This window comes from Diceros bicornis, chromosome 33 (assembly GCF_020826845.1).
Source record: "Diceros bicornis minor isolate mBicDic1 chromosome 33, mDicBic1.mat.cur, whole genome shotgun sequence".
NCBI lineage: Eukaryota > Metazoa > Chordata > Mammalia > Perissodactyla > Rhinocerotidae > Diceros > Diceros bicornis.
Genome location: NC_080772.1, coordinates 13,358,596 through 13,380,353, shown reverse-complemented (window position 1 = coordinate 13,380,353; position 21,758 = coordinate 13,358,596). Strand labels below are relative to the sequence as shown.

At 37.5% G+C, this 21,758-nt stretch overlaps 1 protein-coding gene across 1 annotated transcript in view; it reads left to right on the top strand.

The window, feature by feature from the left end:
* CA8 (carbonic anhydrase 8) overlaps window positions 1-21,341 on the top strand; it is an 88,561-nt gene extending 67,220 nt beyond the window's left edge. The window contains exons 8-9 of the mRNA XM_058528753.1: window positions 1,328-1,497; window positions 19,936-21,341. Coding sequence (XP_058384736.1) covers window positions 1,328-1,462 — 135 coding nt within the window. The 3' untranslated portion in view covers window positions 1,463-1,497; window positions 19,936-21,341. The remainder of the gene's footprint in view (window positions 1-1,327; window positions 1,498-19,935) is intronic.
* Window positions 21,342-21,758: the final 417 nt, after the last annotated feature.

Genomic DNA, 21,758 nt, shown 5'->3' with positions numbered 1-21,758 from the left:
ATCGAATTGGAATCTTGTGAGATCCAATTCTTTTGGAGTCAGGGAACCTGTTCTTAGGAAAATGCACGTGTAAAATTTTGCATACCATTCAGGGGTTTCTTGGGCCCCCTAAAGTCTCTAGGGGTTTGAAGACTTTTATTAGAGCCCTGAATTAGTTATCTCTTGCGTTTCATTTTACTTATGAATGGCAGAATTATCTGGCTGTGCTGTATGAAGAACCTTTGTAGATATAACCCTGTGAAACACAGATGAGGAACTTTGGTGGATTGATGCTGTTCACATCACATTTGCTCAACATTCTGCGATATATTCAGGATCTAGATTCTTCGGAATTGACTAGAATTTCTGAAGAGGTGGTTGTGGAGCTGGGAAAAGAGCGGGTGGACTTGGAATTGTCAGATCTAGCTAATTTGGAAACTTTCTTAAGCTCTCTTGCCTCAGTTTCTCCTTTTTTGTAATGAATGAAGAATCTATCATGTGACTATGTGGCATTTAAGTGAAATAACAGATGAGGAGCAAATCAACTAACAGATGGGGAATGAGTCTGATGAATGTTCATCACATGTTTGCTTGTTGCTTAAATACTTCTCAGAGGGTCCTGTCTAGCAGTCTGAGTTCTTAGGAGGTGCAGACCTGGCAAGTCAGAAAAACTGCAGTGTGGCTGTTGGGAAAGGTCCCTCAGGACTGTGGGAGCCACTTCTCACGTAGTGGGAAGCCACTGGACCTGGAGAGGACACCTGAGAAAGGGAGATGAACTTGAAAATTGATATTGGTGAGGGAAGAAGTTGGGCTTAAACTTTCAGAAAATCAGAGGTGTTCTTTGGACCTGTGCTCTCCAAGGGGCTAGACGAGCAGCCAAGAGAGTCTTTCGATGAAGAAAACCTCCATCTAATAAATCTAACATCTAATCACTGTTAACATACAGTGACATCAGAATTCATTAGTTAAAGGTATACTTGGGAAACATTTAAGAACACTTATTCATTTGTTCACTCTTTCTTATTATGTTACAGAGAGGCATAAAAGCTTTTTGAGAGAGGTGTATACCATTTTTGTATTAACAAATCCAGCAGATTTCTATGCGTATTTGGGTTGTCTGGATACCTTGATTTCTCTGCTTCTACTGTCTTCATTTATCTTGCAAGGATCTTAACTTGTCTAATATCTTACGTCTGGAAGAATTATGTCTATCTCTTTTTGAAGTTTAATTTTAATTTTCTCTTTCTATATTGTTGTAATTTATGCATAATTTAAGTCATTTACGAAACTCCAGTTTTGTTAATGTCTGGTAAATGACTAATCTATTTTGTTCTGCTTTTATTTTTAGATTGAAGAATTTCGAAGGCTGAGGACACATGTTAAGGGGGCAGAACTTGTGGAAGGCTGTGATGGGATTCTGGGAGACAATTTTAGACCCACTCAGCCACTTAGTGACAGAGTCATTAGAGCTGCATTTCAATAGCCAAAGAGAACAGGAGCAAGTCCATCTTCATCTGGGTATGTGCAGATTAAGTAAGGAAAATGGGCACGCAGTTATGTAAAGCTGTCACACCAAAGTTACTCTCGTGGTGATCCTGATAATTAAGCAATATGAGTGCACTTTATTTTGATAAAGTTTATGACACATTCTCGAGCCCCATTAATTACAAGTGAGATAGTTTTCAAAAATTCCATATTATGCAGTGTTGAAAAAAGCTACAATGCTTATATTTTCCCACCAGAGTAGCCTTTAATTCCAACTTTTGCTTTAATATTAGCCTTCATAAGGGCAGTCACCCTGAGGCAGAGAAACAGTGGTATGCAAGTATCTCTTTAGTACTTTACTATGTTGAACCCATGAAGCTGCAGTGGTCACCTGCTGATGACTGAGGAACATAAAGGACGGGACTAGAGGAGTATGTGAGCCCCAAAGCTGACCCTCAGCTGTCTAATGCAGATTTGATGTCCTGTTTATCGGGGTAGGTGAAGGCCGATCTGGCATGAATGAAAATACTTGTCCTATGGAAGTGCTTTTATTTGATAGATCAAGAAGCACTTATTAATTATCTGAATGTGGTATATTTCTTTCTTGATTGAAACATAACCTGTACCTTTTAATATATTGAATTCAATACATGTATTCCTTACCCTTAAGGAGCTAACAAAATAAAATGTCACAAACATGTAAAAGATAAAATTTACATAAATGACTGTACACTGGGTTATTTCTTCACCTTGCAAATTGCCTAAGAGTGCATACGTAGGTCAGTGCACATCACTGGCCAGCACTGCTTCCTACAGAGGAAGGCATCTTTTGGAACCGTTCCCCAGGTAAGCAGGACAGAGCTTTGACTGCTTCATGGGCCGTTGTGAGTATGAACTCACATCCTGTGTGAGTGGTGCAGTGGACTGGGGAGTCACAGATGAATGGAAATCTCTGGCCCCTAGTTGCTCACAGTCTCATGAGCTCGACGGTCGACATAGGAATTTTTACAAAGTGAACATTTTGTCCACGTTTCCAAATCCATTTTCCCTGCCTCTCCATTGTTACTACACTGTACGGACCCAGCGCTCCAGCCAAGCTGTCTTTTTTCTTCTGTGAATTGCTTTGCTCACACAGTCCTTCCTGCCCTTCATTTTGCTTATTAAAATCCTAGTTGCCCTACAGGCCCAGCTCTAATACAGCTCTCAGCATGAACTCTCTGCTTCTCCCTTAAATTGTACCTCTCATTTCACATTCTTTAGTCCATTTAGCAATTTGTGTATTTCTTATTTTGCTCTGTTAATTTCAAGTTCTTAAGAGTTGAAACATGTTTATTTTCTTTGAATCTATCAGGACCCATAACACTGTGTGTCTTGAATGTCTATAGGCAAATTAGAAGTCTCTTAGAACTATGCATGCCCTGGATCAATTGACCACGTTCTAATCAGTCATTCATTCTCAGTGTCTAAGTTAGCCAGCACGGTTCATCTCCCCCTTCTTCTAAGTTGCTTTTGGTAGGAGTGAGAAGAAGCTTTCAGTAATTCATGTATGGTAACAATGAAGAAAACCCAAGAGTGCTGGAAGCTAGGCCTTATAATGAATTAGCTAAAAAATTAAAATAATATTTAATCAAAAATCATTATTGAGCACCTGCTGTGTGATTGGTTCTGAATGCACAGGAGTGAGAACAGATGTGGTCTCTGCACTCACAAAACTTAGAGTCTGAGGTAGGGAGCCTGATGATGGAAAAAGAAGCACTTAAAAAATATACAAATTGGGGCCGGCCCCGTGGCTTAGCGGTTAAGTGCGCGCGTTCCGCTGCTGGCGGCCCGGGTTTGGATCCCGGACGCGCACCGACGCACCGCTTCTCCGGCCATGCTGAGGCCGCGTCCCACATACAGCAACTAGAAGGACGTGCAGCTGTGACATACAACTACCTACTGGGGCCTTGGGGGAAAAAAATAAATAAATAAAATTAAAAAAAAATATATACAAATTGTAATAAGTTCCATGAATGAGAAGAACAAAGAATGTAGTGAAGGAGATTACAGATAGAGGGAATATCTTTTGCAAAGGCCCTGAGGGGCTACTTCCTGTGGAGGAGGTAAGAATTTGATACACTGAGGTAACCTGAAAGAAGGTGCTGTGAGTCTGGGGTGTAGAAATCGAAGGGGGGAGTTAGGCAGGGACCACATTTTAGAGGGCCTTGTCAGCCGCATTAAGGCAACTTTATTTCGTTGTTGATGCATTGAGAACCTATAAAGACTTCTACTCAGGGGAGTGGCCTGATCTCATGAATGTTTTTAATAGATCATGGTGGCTAGAAAATGAATGGATTGGGTTATAGTGGGCCAGGGCAGGAGTAGAAAGGTATTTTACAAGTCTGCCGAGATACCAAGGTGAAAGATACGGAGGCTTAGATACTAGAATAGGAGCAGTGGAGATGGAGAGAAGTTAATGTATGTGAAATAGACATTCAAAGTGATATCTAGTGATAAATTGGATGAGGGTGGAGGGAGATGGAAATATCAAAGATAACTTCTGGGGTTTGGGGCTTTAGAAACTGTGTGAATAGAGTGCCATTGAGTGACAGCAGAAAAGCTGGAGGAGACTCTCTATGGGTTGGAAAGATAAAGAGTTGAGTTGGAGCACGTTGAGTGCCAGATGCCTGTCAGTCACAATAGTGGACCTGTCGTGAAGGCAGCTGGAATTTCGAGAGTGGAGATCAGAAAAGAGGTCTAAACTACTGAATGTGGGAGTTGTTGGCATAGAGATTATAGATCAAGATGTATCTATATATAATGTTCTAATGCTACATAGAGATTACCTCATTAAGTGTTCACAAAATCTTATGTGAGACTTGACAGACGAGTTAACTGAAGCACAGAGAAGTTAGGTCACTTGCCCAAAGTAATGCAGTCATTGAGCAGCAGAGCTGGAAATTGGACCCAGGCAGCCTGACTGGCAGAGCCCTTTTTCTTAACCACTACATGGCAGAGGTCAAAGAGCGTCCCCACACTGTCAGTCAGGGTGGCATGACAATGCATGTTATGTTGCAGCTGGCGGAAGATGAGTGTGAAGGGAGGGGGCAGAGATACCATGTGATAGCAGGTCTTGATAAACCAGGCTGGTAGGGGAGCAGAAAGCTGCAGCAATAGAGAGGGGATGGGATGGAGGGAGACTTTTTAAACAAAAGAAGTACAAGAACTTTTCTGTATGCTGAGGGAAATGAACCAGTAGATGGGAGAGGCTCAAGATGCTGTTTCTCAGCAGGGCTAATCCTAGCAGTGAAGTCTCTGAAAAGTTGCAAGGGGATAAAATCCTAAGCAGATGTGGAGACTGGCTTTTGTTAAGAGAATGGACACTTTCTATGCTGTAACAGGAAGGAAGAAGGAGGTGATGGTTTATAGACTTAGTGTTTCCATGGCTTACTTTTATTATTTAAGGAAGAATGGGGTAGTAGCTAGGAGGGGTGAGAGCAGCGGGGAAGATGGGAGATTGGAGCAGAGTGAAGGTTGGGCTTATAGGAGTGACCCAGGAAGAGGAGTAGGCAGTGAGGTGCGATGAGATTTGGTGAACATGAATTTATGAATGTCTCCAGTCTAGGGTTAGTATACTCTCTGTGAATATCAGCAACTATAAATGACACTTTTTATGAAACAAGATTATTGCCTTGAATTTTTGATCCTTATCTGGTCTTAGATCAGGGTTGCCTTTCTCTAAATGTTTAAATAACCATCAATGTTTTATCTCTGTCTTTCACACACACACACACACACACACACACACGCACGCAGAGACTGAAATGTTTATGAGATTATGTATATTTCAGATACTCCATATTCATTAGGAGGATAATGTGTAGTTTTTCAAAGTTTTAGATTAATTACAATTTAGGTATTTTATAAAGGAGAATGGATTTATGTCCTTATCTTGGTGGCTGAAATTACTTAAAGGGGGTTATTTTTTCAAAAATTCCTAAGAGTGGTGCAGGAATTCTTTCAAAGGTGACTCCAATTCTGACTTCATCCTTTTATGAATACATTTTTGATCCTTTTATCTTGAAATGTGTAATACAAATCTAGTCATAGTTCTACATAAAATTATATTGGGAAATCAGACTTATGGATGTATGCTTTTTATTTGATATTTAATAATACTCTAAGGCAGGTAATTCAAATTTTTATTAAAGTGAAATGATTTGACAGTCTGACTTCGAATTTAATGCATGAATGTTTCATTTAAGCTCTCAGCACGGAAAAAGAGAAAAATTTTTTTCTGATAGTTCTCTAAAAAATGTTTAAAATAATTCAGATGTATTTTAGCTATGTTTTACTAAAATAACTTTCGTTTTTGGACTTAAAATGACATTTCTTTTTTTTTGCATGACATGTCTAGATGTCTGGAGGGCTTTGATAACCAAGACTTATTATTCTTATGAACAATCTGTGACTTTTTGTATTACCATTTAAAAGTATGAACTATGGTTTTGTACTTGTTTAAAGAATTAGCGTATAACTCACCCAGGTGCTGGAAATTCTTTAGTTCAGCAGAGCTAGTTCAGATTCCCGGAAGCCAGTTGGCATTAAATGATCCTTTATGCGTTGAATTTTCTATATGATGTAGGAGAACCAAATCTTAATAACAGCAAACAAAGAATAAGACCAAGCGTTAGGTTCAGTTTACTTGTTGCTCTTGACATAATATTGGTACTAACCTCTGACGACATGATTATTAGCCTATTTGTTTCATTAAGTATTAGCCTCTTTTTAAAGGTTCTTCTGGCTGTTCAAAGACTTGCCTCTTTCCCCTGTGACTCAGATATTGTTAAACTGCAGATGTGTTTACAGTAACTATAATTATTTATTTTCTATAAATCCAATGCCATGAGGCTCTTTAGTTTCCTTTTTCCCCTTAAAAAGGGAAAATACAGATATACCCCAAAAGGTCAGAAAAAAACAAACAAACAGTAAAATGGAAGAAGAAAGAGAGGGGTTATGAGGCAAGCATCTCTGAATGATCTTTTTGTCAAAGTTGCCCTTGTTTTTCTTTCTGGGTCTTTGAAGTCATCCTTGACTGGTTTGAACTCTCCCCACATATGCTTTTGCAATTAATAATATTGTCTTCTTAGCTTTAATAAAGCTATAGCTAGCATCAATTTCATATCAGTTTTCTTCTATAACCGAAAAGAGTTATAGGTTAGAAAAGGATAAGGCATTATAGAAAAGGAGGGGGCTGTGTGCGGAAAGCAGGAATGTCAACTCTGAATGACCAAGTAGGTAAAAGCTATTATCCTTCCAGGATAAATGGAAAGCTCAAAGCCATATTTTCAGTCAATAGAACTTGGACTCTCCTCACTCTAATAATTTAACATGATGCACAGCATTAGGATGAGAAATGAAAGCTCAATGGATATAGCTGTTTTCTATTTACTGTAGCATATGGAATTTCCTGAAAATGGAATGGATTTCCTAAAGGATTTCAAAATGATTTCAGGAAAATGCCAAAATGCCAAGGATGCTCAACCTAGCTATTATGTTTTGATTATGTGAATAAAAATTGCTGTTAACCCAAGAATGAAAAATATCAATGCTGTACAGGCATTTTTTTCAAGATTACTAAACAAGAAAAATAATCTCTGGTTCCAAATCTGTCTTTTTTAACTTTTTATGTTTTAGGAATGTTAATAATTTATTGTGGATAAAAATTCCTGAATGATTTAGTTTTTTTCTCCTCCTATGAATTTAAACAAAATTGTGTTTGGAAGAAGAAAAGAGAACATTCTGCAGTCATGAGCCAACTGGTATGTTGAGCATTAGTATATTCTGATACCTTAAATATAGTAGTTTTCATGATTTTAAGCCTAAAGAATTTATTTTCCATAAAAAAATCACTGAGACCAGGTTATCTCATCTAAACATGTTGTATTATCCCTTTTACCTCATTGATGCTCATTTTTGGTAATTTCCTCAAATCAATTTTTTAGCTTCATTTTTCTGTTTTGAGACTTAAGAAAACCTTATAAAGAGGCATTCATTTCAGTTTCCTTGTCATTTACCTACTGTCTATTCTCTCCAGTTCCTCTTTTCCATGATGAAGTTCACAGAGTCTTAGGAAAGCAGAATCATCATAGATGAGGGAACTACAAAATATAAAATCTCAGCAGCCCAATGAACTTTCCAGGAGGCTGCTTCCTAGTGGAGTCCCCACGCTCAGCCTGGGGGCCTGCTCACTCTGTAGGTGACTCATCTGCACCCATAGCTTCTGTTACCACTAAATGTAGATGGCCCACTCATTTATATTCCTAGACCAGGTCTCTCTATTAAGTGCTGGAATTGAATGCCCAGCTGTCTGTATGACTTTTCTTTTGGATGTGTCAAAGGCATTTTAAACTCAATATATACGAGATTGAATTTATCATCTTCCTTCACAGACCTGGCTCTTTTCCAGTTTTCTTAGAAACCCAAGTCGTACTTGATACCTCTCTTCCTCACCTCACCTCAGGTGTCCAATTTATCATTTAGTTCTGCAGATTTGCCTCTGATAGCTCCCAAATCCACCTGTGTCTCCATCTCCATCATCACAACCCATCAAGTTAATATCATCTGTCATCTAGACTGTTACAAGAGCATCCTGCCTCTCTTCTACATAGGATTGTTAAAGATTCATAAAAATAAAAGACATGGATGACATAGAGCACTCAAACTTGTGTGTCAACTCTAATTGATTGGTATAAGCTGCCTTGAGAGTGTTGAGAAGGATTCTGAATCCACATCTGAGCACAGTGGGAAAGAGTGACATGACTAATTGGCACCATCTGCCATTGGGGGTTGGTGGTAGTATTGTAGTTTGTTATTGCCATCCACATGAAAGGTAGTGTTATTGGCATCTGATGTAAATGTCTCAGCTATTAAGGTGCAGAGATTTTGGAAAATGGGCTTTGGAAAATTTATCTGCATTAGATCTACTGATGTGTAGCTTGGTGTTAGCAATTACAAACAGGTGCAGAAACATGATGAAATGATTGAAGTCCCCTGATTTACCGTCTTTTTAATATCTTTATTTCGTTATGTAGTAGTTATGGTCCAGATGATTGTACATAGTGAATTGCTTACATATAGGAAACTCTAGAAAATCTGACATCTCAGCATGGAAATGAAATAGCATGAGAGTGAGGAAAGGATTATGGCATGGTAGTGTGGAGGAACTTACCCCAGACCTTGTGATTAGGAATGGAAGCCATCTCCTCAAGAAGGGAAATGGGAAGTTAGAGAAGAAACCATATAAGAGAAAGGTAGATACTGACATGACCCTCACAAGGGTGAGAAATAATGTATTTAAAAATATTTTTAATAAAAATATGCCATACAAAAAATTTGTTCATTTAATTATATAGGTCTTACTAACTAACGTACTAACGTAAAAATAGGTTTGCCTTATTCTTTTGGCTACTTCTGTTTTGATTAAACAGTTAAAACTTGTTTTGATAACATACAAAGCTAAAATAATCTAGACAATGCCCAATATCTTGGACAGAATCTGAAATATTTGGTAGATAATATGGAGGTTTTCCCAGTCAAGAAATTTGCCAGTAGGTAATACAGTCTCAAAATAAATTAATTGTTAAAATAATGAAACCACTTTGATTCTGGATGAGTCTGTTTTCCATTACAGTACTTCTTGAAACCCTACCAAAATTTTTAAATTCTTATTGTACTTTTAGTGGTTAGAAACCATAAAGGTCTTTAGGGCTTGTCTGCAGAAAATATTTTCAGAGACATCTTAGAAGCATGGACTTGAACTGGATCTCAAAAAGTGATTTAATCTAGTCTTCTGCCTGAAGAGGTCTTCAACTAAATTATTCCAGATGGTTGCTCCCCATAGCTAGATACAAACAAGCAAACAAATGTTGTCTGAGAATACCTACTTCAGAGTTTTCTTCTCCTGCATAATACAGAAAGGAAAAAAAATAGCCCTCATGAAATCCTCTGTCTGTAAGATATTAGCTGAATTGGAATGCCATTTTGATAGTAATATTTTTATGGTTTGCTGTAAATAAATATTTTTGATTAATGTAGCTGGTTATATTACAAGTATTACAAGATTTATGTTTTTCTTCTATTTGCAGCATGTGAGAATTCTTGTAACCTTTTTGTTGCAGAGGAACTCACGTAATTTTTCACAGATATGAATGTTCATTCTGATTTTAGTATGGGTACAACCAGCGGTTCTCTAATGGTATCTTTTCTTTAAAGAATGATTGTATTTAGTGGGTCCCAACAATAAAATCACTGTAATGAGGAATAAAATGTTATTAATCATCTAGATTAGTCATTTATGGCACATTCTTGTATCTGAAATATTTCCATAGGAAATAATGCTAAAACCCACATTTACTTATAATTAGACGTAATACAAACCTTCTCTCATTATAATAGGTGCCCAAATCCCAATTCAACTTAATTTCATTGACTTTGATTTCTGGACTAAAAGCATTAAGCTTGAACTAGTGAAAAATGTATAATATGTGCATTCAATTAAGAAGTAATTAGATACTCAATCACCCTTCCAACACACCGGGGATTAGGGAGGAAGGAAGAAAAATGTGACACACTGTAGTGTATAAAACAGTTCTGTTAATTAGTTTAGTGCTAATTGAGATTGAGAAAGTGTCAAGTATCATAACATAGGTTTACTTCTGAATAACTTTATAAGCGAAGTTTAATGTTATGATACTTTGATGCACAGTAATGTAGAAATTACCAAGCTGTATGATTTATCCTAGAGTTTTGATTAGAGTTTATACAGTCATTGTAAGTTATACATATTAGTGAGTGATGGGAAGGAAACGAACGAACACTTTTTTATATTTCAGATGTTCTGCTGTATTTTATCTCATTTAATCCTCACAACAATCCTGTGAGGCATATGTTTTTATTTTTATTTTAGAGATAAAGAAACTGAGGCTGAGAGAGGTTGAGTAACTTGCTCAAGGTCACAGCCAGTAAAGTGCAAAGCAAGGATTCAGACCCAGGTAGGTTTAACTGCAAACCCTGAGCTCTTTTCACGATACCGCATTTCAAATAACAAAGGGCAGAAAATTATGAAGTCCTTGTATATCTTTGCCTCCTTATCTCTTTTAGATAAGTTCCTCGGAATGAGATTTTGGGGGAAAAAGGACATGCATGTTTTCGTTTTTGGTAACATATTGCTAAAATACCTTCTATAAGGGTTTTCTCTTAATTTATGCTTGCACCATTGATTGAATATTTTCTAGAAGGTGTTTTTGCCATTTTATAAAAAATCAATCACTCTGTATACTTGCCACCTCTTTCTCATCTCCTTTTTACTCCTCACTTTCTTGAAATGTGTTCATCTCCGTCTACCGATTGAAATTGCTGTGGCAAGAGTCACCAGTGATTTCTTTCTCTTTTTGTTCTTTGTTCCCATATCTCCAAATATAATACATGTTCATGGCAGAAAATTCAAACAATACAGAACAAAATGAATAAGATGCAAACGTCTCTCAAACTCTCCTCTCAGTGACGGCCATCTCCAGCTCTGGGGTCTTCTGGTGAACATGGAGGCTCCGTAGCACGGTGGGGGGGCGGCTCGGGTTCCATTCTGATTCCACCACTAATTAGTTGTGTGACCTTGAGAAGTTACTAATATCTCTAAGTCTCCTTTTTCATCACTTAGAAGAAGGCCATCATACTATCCACCATCATAGTATCCACCTCATAGGGTGGTTGTGAAGATATGATGAGATAATGTTGTTAAGTGCTTAACATGTTTTTGGTCCACAGTGTAAGTACTCAGTAAATGTTACCTTTATCATTATTTTTGCCCATTTGATGTCTCTCTATGCCTATATCTCATATGGATATGTAGACATACAATGTTCCTTATGGGATTATATTATACAGGTTATTTTTCTGTCTGCTTGATGATATATCTTTTCATGTCATTGAATAGATATATATGTCATACTTTTAAATGATTGTACATAAGTTGCCTTTACGTATGTACCAAAGTTTATTGAGCTGTTCTTCTATTACTGTACATTTAGGTCATTTCCAGTATTTTGCTATAATCAACAATACTGTGGCTAACTTAAGCATCTATTTCCTTAAAAAATTCTTAGAATAAGATAACTGGATCAGAGAGTTAATTGTAATATATATAAATGCAAATTGATCTCCCCAAGAGTTGTATCAGTTTATGTTCCCACTAACCATGTGTCCAACTACACAATTCTCTATACCAACGTTGAGTATCTTCAATTTTTTAATCCTCGCCAGTCTGATTAAAAATGACTTTGTAGTTACATTATATTAAGTATTCCTGTGAATACTCTGTTTTATTCCTAAATTTCCTCTTCTGTTCCATTAATCTGTCTATCCATGGGCATCAAACACAATGTTGGTGGCATTAGTGTAACTTTCAGGGTTTGGTAGGACAAGATCCTTTACTAATCTCTTCGGCAGAATTTTTCTGGCTATTTTCACATGTTTAATTCTTCAAGAAAAACTATGGGAGCATTTTATCAGAAGGATTGAAATAAATAATAAAAGAAAGAGAGGGTGAGCACAAGAGAGCAAGAGAAAGAGAAAAAAAGAGAAAAGAATCTTGCTAGAATTTTTCATTTGGATTGCGTTGAATATATAGTTGAGCAAAATTGATATCTTATAATATTGAATCTTTCTATCAAGGAACAATGCATAGGTCTATGTTTATTAAAGTTTTTTGTGTTCTTTATACATATATAGTTTTCTCTTCTCACTAAATTTGCTAGAGGATGTGCGTTTGGGCTCTGGAGTCAGCTGGGATGTGGCTTGATGGGGAACACTGCCCCTCCACTTGCTGCTCCACAGCTTGGGCAAATTACTAATGTTCTTTCAACCTCAGTTTCCTCATCTATGAAGTGGAGATACTAAGAGTCATTCCTCCTAGAGATGTTGTGAGGATTAAATGAAATACGGTAAAATGCATAGCGAGGTGCTTAGCAGAGGGTTAGCATTCAATAAATGTGACCTATTACTATTATTGTTGTTATCATCAATTTTGATTAGTGCAGTTTTCCATTGTATTTTTATATTGGTTAATATTTCTTCATGGAAAAAATAATTGCTTACGTTTGTCCTTAGTTTTCTTACTAATCTTTCATACAGTTCCCAATAACAATTTAGCTGATTGTTTTGAGTTTTCTAAATAGACCGTGATCACCTCGGTAAATAGTGACAATTTTGTCTCCTCCTTTCTAATTTTAATATTTCTTATTTTATTGCACCAGCTAGTACTTCCAGAATAATGTTAAATAATGAACAGTGATGTCTGGTACCCCTTTCTTATTTCTGATGTGCTTGGATTTCTATTTCCAAATCCAGTGGCATCTTTCCCTCTCTCTTTCCTTTGAATCTTCAAAAGCATTTGACTCTCTTGACCTTTTCCTTTCTCTTTGTCCTTTCTGTCTTTATTTTCCTTCCCCATGACCTGATACTGTTATTAGTGGGTATGTTGAAAAAGAAGGTGGCTGTATGCCCTTCCTTGTAATGGAGGGACATTTATTTTTAACCTTCTCTGGTGTGTATGGCGGTATTCTAGGGGCTCTGTGAAAATATAAACCTAATCAGACAAAGACTCTCACTTGAAGGAGCTGACAGCCTAGTGTTGGGAGTAAATCAGGTTCACAGCTAACTCCAAATCAAAGCAGCACGTGAAAGCAGCACCGAGAAAGTGTTCTACTAGTGTACAGGAGAAGGAGACCACTCAGAGAGAGAGAGTGGCCTAGCATATTGCTGTTTCTTAAAAGACTCTTATTTTGGAGATTTTACACTGAATTAACTTACTTAAAGAGGTTCGCTTTAGTGGGTTATCAGTTAGCCGAGCCAGACTCAGTGGAACGGAGGTCAGCCCTGTGACCTGCTGCGGCCTCTGAGAAGGACGTGTGTGCACATGTGCTTTTTTATTTTTGATAGCTTTTCAGGAAATTCTCCAATAGTGATTCGATTTGCACTCATTCCCTAGAGTATCTTCATAGAAGGTAACTTAAGGTTCAGAAATAGTCACATGAAAGATAGCATCTGTTATAATTATATTGAAATAGCTGATGATTTAGAAGATTTCTTAGGATATGGCCATACTTCAAGGTCTCATTATGAACAATGATCATTGTGCAATAGAACATTTCCTTTTATAATTAAGCTTTCTTATTATTTATATGTAGATAAATGGATATTTGGAGGAAGTCCAAAGGGGAGAGAGTTAGCCTGATTACCTTTGTATATTCAAAGTGTTATTTATTTAGATTAACAAATAAATTTATATTCAGATTACCAAGTAATACAGTTATTGTAGAAACTTACAAAGTACACAATGTATAAAAAGGAACTTTTGTATCAAATAATGATAATCCATTGAACATAGGCAATTAATTTTGTTTCTACCACAAATTGCAGTAAAATAACAGAAAAGAGATTTTTTTTTTTGGTGAGGAAGACCGGCCCTGAGCTAACATCCGATGCCAATCCTCCTCTCTTTGCTGAGGAAGACTGGCCCTGGGCTAACGTCCATGCCCATCTTCCTCTACTTTATATGGGACGCCGCCACAGCATGGCTTGCCAAGTGGTGTGTTGGTGCGCGCCGGGATCGGAACCGGCGAACCCTAGGCCGCCGCAGTGGAGCGCGCGCACTTAACCGCTTGCGCCACTGGGCCGGCCCCCCAGGGAAGAGATGTTTTTAAGTGCACAAACCTACAAGCATAGAGAAAACAAAAGAGGAGACAACAGCAGCAGTATTGTGGAAGCTGGAAGCAGATGGTTGTGTGGTAATGGATGTAGCAGATGTGAGGAACAAGCCTGTTTACGTGACAGAAACTCTCCAAGTCCCAGGAATTGGTGGCAACAGATATCTCTAGAAGTTGAAATGAAAGGAGGCTAAAATCCTCTGTATTGGTTAAAAGCTGTTTGAGAAGCAGTTACATCTCCAAATCCCCTCCCAATCTTTGGTGGATACCTGGAGATGCTTATCCTCTGGAGATGATGAAGAAAGTCTCTCTATTAGGGTAGAGAGGCACAGTGGCGGATCAGGATACCTTACTGAAAATAGGGTGACTGAATAACATCCTCATACTTCATGTTCCCCTCCTCCCCAACTTGGCCTCCAATATACTGGCAGAAAGGCCTCTACTTAGCCCAGGAGCTGGCAGGATCTTTCTGGAGAATCTGAAACCTAGAAGCTTTTCTACAAATAACCCAGCTGGCTCATCCTATGGTGAGGGCATGACAGAGAAGCACCTCCTGTATACTTGGAGCCTCCACTCTGGTTTTCTTGTGGTGGTTGTTTCCATTCTTAGGTATGGGCAGTTAAGGGTATTTGAAGAAAGGCTATTCTGCGTAAGAGCCCAAAACACAGAAGAAGGCAGGATATAAGAAATAAATACTTAGGAAGAGAAAAACCTTCTGAATCTTCAGAGAGGTATAAGGAAAGAAATTACAAGCATAAAACAGGAATAGGATGCTATTAAGAATAGGAATATTAAAAAAATCAAGCTTTTGGAAATTGAAACATGATAGCAGAAATGAAAAATGTTTATAGCAGAATCAGGACAGAATTAAATCTCTCAGAAAGTAGCGCAAAAAGAGGAGAGAATAAAATAAAATTGGAGGACCGGTCCAGGAGGCCCATTATCCAAATAATAGAAAAACTGGAGAGAGACAGAGAAAATGGAGAGAGGAAGCAGCAACAAAATCATTCAAAACATTTTCTGAGAACTCATGGACATAAATTTATAAATTTTAGGGACCCACTGAATTTCCAGCACGGTAGATCAAAATACACAATCACTATCATTGTGAAATTTCTGAACACTGAGGGAGAAATTACGGAGAAAGAAAAAGTCAAACTGAAAGAACCTAGAATTTGAATATCAGACTTCTCAACAGCAACACTGGAGGCTAAAAGTCAGTGAAGCATGACCTTCAGAATTCTTAAGTAACATTACAACCCACGTGGAATTTCTTACCCAGTCAAACTTTCAATAATTTGAAATGACTTTTGAAAGTCATTTTCAGATATCAAGGTCATTGAAAATTTATTTCCCAGGAAGCTACTGGGAGATGTGCTTCACCAAAATGGAGTAAGCCAAGAAAACAGATGTGGGATTCAGAAAATAGGAAATCCAACAAAGGAGAAAGGCAAAGGAGATTCTCAGAATGATGGTGAAGTGAGGTTGTGGGGGCATAGAGGGTCAGTTCAGATGTGAGCAGATGAGAAGATTCTAGAAGAGCTTTCTCCAGGAAGATGAAATTGATAGACTGCATGATGTCTTAACTTCTTGAGAGGAGAGTCAGGCAATTGATAGGTAGTTTTGGATTGAGTACATAGAAAACTAAAGTGGAAAAATCCCAAGATAATTATTCACTCGAGAGAAAAAAGTTACGTAGGAAAAGAAAATCAATGACACATGGTTATGCGTCACTTAATGATGGGAATATGTTCTGAGAAATGCATCATTAGGCGATTTTGTTGTTGTGTGAAAATCAGAGAGTACTTACACAAATCTAGATGGTACAGCCTACTGCACACCTAGGCTGTATGGTACTCATCTTATGGGACCACCATTGTGTACATGGTCCATTGTTGACTGAAATGTTGTTATGTGGCACATTACTGTATTAATACATGTAGTTCAGCTCTGAATAATATTTAAATCATCATAATAATAGAAACTGAATATTGATCCAGCCCAAATTACTATATAACCGTATTGGGAGGATGGATGAAGGGAAGAGTTTATGTGTGTATGGGTGATGTGTGTGTGGGGTGGGGCTGACAGGAAGAGAGAGGATCACATCTTTATTTCCCCTGGGAAAAGTCTACAGACAGTATTGAAATAGAAAATTGAAAAGGAGCAATACAATCACACTACTTAGCTCAATGGTGTTAATGAAATAATCAGCTAAAAGAGTTGAGGAAGTGGAAAATGGTGGCATATGGGACAGGGGACTGATAATTTTATACCAAACCTTTTAGAACTATTTAACTCTTTAAACTATGTGCATGTATAATTTTGATACAAATAAAAATATTAAAAATACAAGCAATTGCTACTGCCATTTTGTTATACTTTTTTTATGTATGTATGTACACATACACATACAAATACCCACCCACACATACACACGATGCATTTTTTGAGTGTTTGCTTTGGGTCAGATATTACATTGGACTTTGGGAACACAGTGCAGATGAGATAAGTATGATTCCATCCCATGAAAACGTTCTCTGAAATGCTGAAAAGTAAATTTCAAACACTTTGTGGAAAATAATAGACCATATGATAGTTCAATTTTCGGCTAGTGAGATGTTTGTAAAATCAACGGAAATCATCACTAGTAGTTCAGTTATATGCCTGGGAGGCACTGTTGTCACGTTATATCTGTTGTCATATTGTCACACAAAACCTACAAAGTATTGATATCTGAAGCTCAGGAGGGCCAAGCAGATTGCCTAAAATCTTACAGCAAGTTGGTGGCAGAGCTGGGATTTGAACTCTGGTCTTCCTGCTTCACATCCATACCCTAGATTGTGATCAATTGAAACATTTTTCCAGGTAATCTGATATCTGCAATGAACAAGATCAAGCGTCCGTCTTTGAGGGAAGCTAATATAAAGATCATCCTCAGAGTACCTTGGCATTGAGAGGTGACATTTTCTTTGTTTGAAAGACATAGAGGAGAAAAAGCTCAATAAGCATAGGGTATTATCTTTCTTTTCTTCCATGAGGGAGATTTTAGCAGAGTTAGTACTTAAATTCACCAGCAGAGTCCACACTCAGGTAAATTGGAATTCATTCAGCATTTATTGAGCACCCTGTAAATCAAACCCTTAAAAGTTCAAAAATGAATGAGACACCAGTGAGCACATGCATCTATTGTGCCGTGGATGTATGTTCAATGTTAAAATGCCTTGGGTTAAGACTACACCTTGTATGACTAGAGTGATTGCATATTTACTTACCTATCTTTTGTTTAATTGATGTTTTGGACTTTGGTAGCTTAATTTTTAAAATGGTTGGATATATTCTTAAAATGAAATTTCATTACTTTCATAAATGTGGAATATTTGCCTCTAGACTAGCCTTTCCCAAATGTGTTCTGCAGAGCCTTGGTCCATCAAGGTGTTTGTTAAATCAAGAGGTGACGGTCCACATAAATTTGGAGAATGCTGGATATAATATCCTCTTTTTGGAGATTTGCAATAAACTCTGAGACTCTGAGATGGTTTTATATGAAAGAACCATATGTTACTATATGTAACCAGTGTTTCCAAAATTTTTTCAAACGTGGATTCATTTTTTTGGTCAACTTGTAGAGTTACGTGGAACGCATTTTATGAAATGGAGGATTCCAGATTATTTTCCTTTTCCAGAAAATTCATACATTGTGATCTTCAGACTCCTTTTAGCCGTGAAACGCTGTGGCTTTACAATTTTAATCATCAGTCAGTTTCATGTCAGTCACTTTGATTTATAATTTGTTGGGTTGTGTTGGAAAACCCAGAGTTGGTGTGTTAAGAATATGCAGATTATTACCTGCTGAATGAGGAGGCACAAGCGACCCACAGGGAGTTGGCAGATAGCTCTCTCCTGGCATCTGAGCTTCCACTTTGTGGAAGTGGAAACCCTGGGGCCGTTTTGATTGAAGGTGCAGTTTCGATACACTCACACAAAGGAAGTAAAGTCACAAGGTTTATTACTTACAAATCCCAGAATGGGGGCACAGTTAACCTTGGGAAGGGCAGTTCTCCATCCCAGGTCATGAGTAATCAGGAGATGTAGAGCAGGGTAGCAAGCACCTATTACTTATAAGGTGATTGAGGCAGCAGTCACTGATTTTTTGAGGGCTCAACTCTGAGTGGTCTTTTTAAAAGATGCCCTGGGAGAAGCAAGGTGGGAACTTGTGGCAGGAATCCTAATCTTTGGTCCTTATCTAAGTATCTAGACTCTGGGTGAGAACAAGGTTGTCATACTGTAAAATGCCTACATGCAATTCAGGCATGGGTTGCAATTGTCAAATATACATGTAAACAATGTCCTATTTTACCCTTGAAATCATATCTTTTTTTTGTTTTGTTTTTGTTTTGGTGAGGAAGATCAGCCCTGAGCTAACATCCATGCGAATCCTCCTCTTTTTGCTGAGGAAGACCGGCTCTGAGCTAACATCTATTGCCAATCCTCCTCCTTTTTTTCCCTTTTTCTCCCCAAAGCCCTAGTAGATAGTTGTATGTCGTAGTTGCACATCCTTCTAGTTGCTGTTTGTGGGACGCCACCTCAGCATGGCCGGACAAGCGGTGCGTCGGTGCGCACCCGGGATCCGAACCTGGGCCGCCAGTAGCGAGCTTGCGCACTTAACCGCTAAGCCATGGAGCCAGCCCTGAAATCATATCTTTGATGCATAATCTTAAAGATATGATCATGAGTCACTATCTTCTTTGAAATGTAGTTTGGAAATATATACCCCAGCATTATAAATATTTTCTATTAAATTGTTCCAGAAATTATGTATATTTATATGTACATATGCATACGTGTGTGGACGTGTATATGTGTATATGTACAAGCACATCCACACACACATCATATATGGACAATTTTAAAGCATACTCCATTGTATCATAATTTATCAAGGAAGGAAGTAATTTGGTGTGTTTCCAGTTTTTTGCTGTAGTGACTATCCCTACACACAAAATCTTTGCATGATTGGACGGTTACATCTGTATGTTAAGCTAGAAGTATAATTCTGGGTCAAAAGTATATGCATTCTAAATTTTAATAGCTATTCATTGTCCAAAAGGTTGGACCAGCTTACATTTAGCAACTGTATGAAAGTGTCAGCTTTACCTCTCCCATCTCTGGCAACACAAGTAGATGTTATTGAACTAAAATCTTAGCTAATATCGTTTTACTAAATGGAAATTCATTATCTCAAAAAGTACTATTATTTCATGTGTTACTCTATAGTTATTATTTATCCATTTATTTAATAGAATTGTAAAGTTATTTGGGGACTAGGAAGAAGTCTTTGTGCTCAAGCAGTTACCATCTGTGATTACTATGCATGAAATTAATGACAATAACTTAAAACTTTATTTTATTATTAAACATGATATATAAATTTTTTCTTTAGAAAACAATTCAAGCATTAATTTATTTATTTTGATTGAAAATATTTGTTTCTATGAAATTTTGCTTTAATAGATTTAATAGATTTGCTTTAGTAGAAATAAAATATCATAGCCTTTGTGGAAAAATTGCAGAGAGGAGGCACTTGAGCATGAAGATATTTTTCAAAGGTCTACATTTTCTTATGACATTTTTAGTTTTTACCGTGTCTTGTTGGACTGTAAAAAGACTTTTCAGTCTGCTGTGGAGAAAGTCAGTAACATAACTGATTCATTTTTTTTGCGTGAAGGAGGAAGACAATGGTCCTATAGTGCCCTTGGATGAGAAACGGAAACCTTTGAGCTGCAGCTTTGGTTTATCCTCAAATCCTGCGTTGTTTGTCTTCGTCTAATCCAGCTGGATGGACGTCTGTGACAGCTGCCAGTACACATGCTCTAATGAAATATTTGAAATGGCTGTACCTTCAAAAGAAACGCCATATTGTATATCCACATCACTGCTGCTAGTATTCATATTTTTGCACATACTGTTTATTGCTTATGTGTAGAAGAAATGAAACTAGTTTTCGGGGTTGTTATTAATATGAATATATATATCATGCATTAATATTGAGACGGGAAAAATACATTTTCAGCGTTAGCAGTCCTTCGTTTCCTGTCTCCAATGGAAAATTCACTCATTCGGAGAATAATGTAATTCTTGATAATAAAATAGGAGTTTTGATCAAGAACAGCTTCAAAATGGAGTGTGGAGGATTAATAAAATCATGGCTCATGTTATTTTTCGGCCCTCATACCGCAATTAATGTCAGGCTCGTCTGTTATAGAGTACAATTTGGGAGTTAACGCAAGAATGTAATGCTCAATTTATATATTACTTTCTTAGTTAAGGGATTTAATTGAATATATGAATCTAATTGTATTTGTTTGACGTATTAGAAGCTGTGGTGTCTAGGAATTTGAGAAAAGTATAAGAAATAGAATAAAAAGAAAGTGGGTACCACACACTGGGAATAGCTTTATTTTCCATGATAAAAACAAAAATTTAATAGATCCTGTAACAATTTAGTGTGGTACATTTTGTAAGACTTTAAAATATTTTATTCTATGGCTTTCTCTTCTTATGGAGATGTTTCTTTCAAAGATGAGCAAAAATATCCTTATTTTAATTAATTTTAAGTGCTACTGGCAAATTTGAGCATATTCTTAGATGCAGTTAGATGTGACAGAATGAGATAATTTATGTAAAAGAGTGCCTGGCACAAAGCAAGTACTTAATAAATGTTATTTGTTGTTGTTATAATTATTGTTGTAAAACTAACGACTTCAATATCATAATCCCAATTTGGACGGGTTTTGTGGTGCAAAATATCTAAATTATAAATAGAAATAATACAGATGGAATAAGTATGTGTTGAGAGATTTTAGATGTGTTGGGTAGCACTTGTATAATGAAAGCATTAAATACAAATAAGAATCACACCACGCATACCTGAAATCAGAAGTGAAGAAGCTTCATGGTGGAGCCTTGGGCAGGGAGAGATAGGGCCAGAGCTGCAGCAGAGTGAGGAAAGCCAAGGCTTGTGAAGGACCAGGATCTGTCAGTAGCCCTGGACCACATTAGGGCAGCATCAAGCAGAACCTCTGAGAGGCAGAGAGAGCTCCTAGAGTCTTCCCTTGTGTAGTTTTTTACATACAAAAATGAAGAAATGGCCAATCATGGTTACAAAAACTGTGGCACATTTAAACACTTCTAGACAAAAACTGATACCACACACTTGCCGAACATTGGCTGCAGGTGTAGCCTCATTTGTAGTTCACGTCAAAAGACGAAATCTGAATCTTGTTGTGAATGAGAGGCCAGTCAGATGGTGGCCCGGCACTCCTTTGGTAGGCGCTGCCTTCAGGCCCTGGAACGAAACAGTACGCAGGCCCCCAGCCTCTCTGCTCCTGATGGGTTGGTACTGCGCAGCGCGGGACTGTTCTTGGACTTAACTTCTAATACTTCTTGTAGTCTCCAACCATCCTTCCCCGAAAAATGCAAAATAAGCACATCAACAAACTAATTCAAATGACTTTCATGGTATTATCTATTTGCTTATATTTCCCCCTC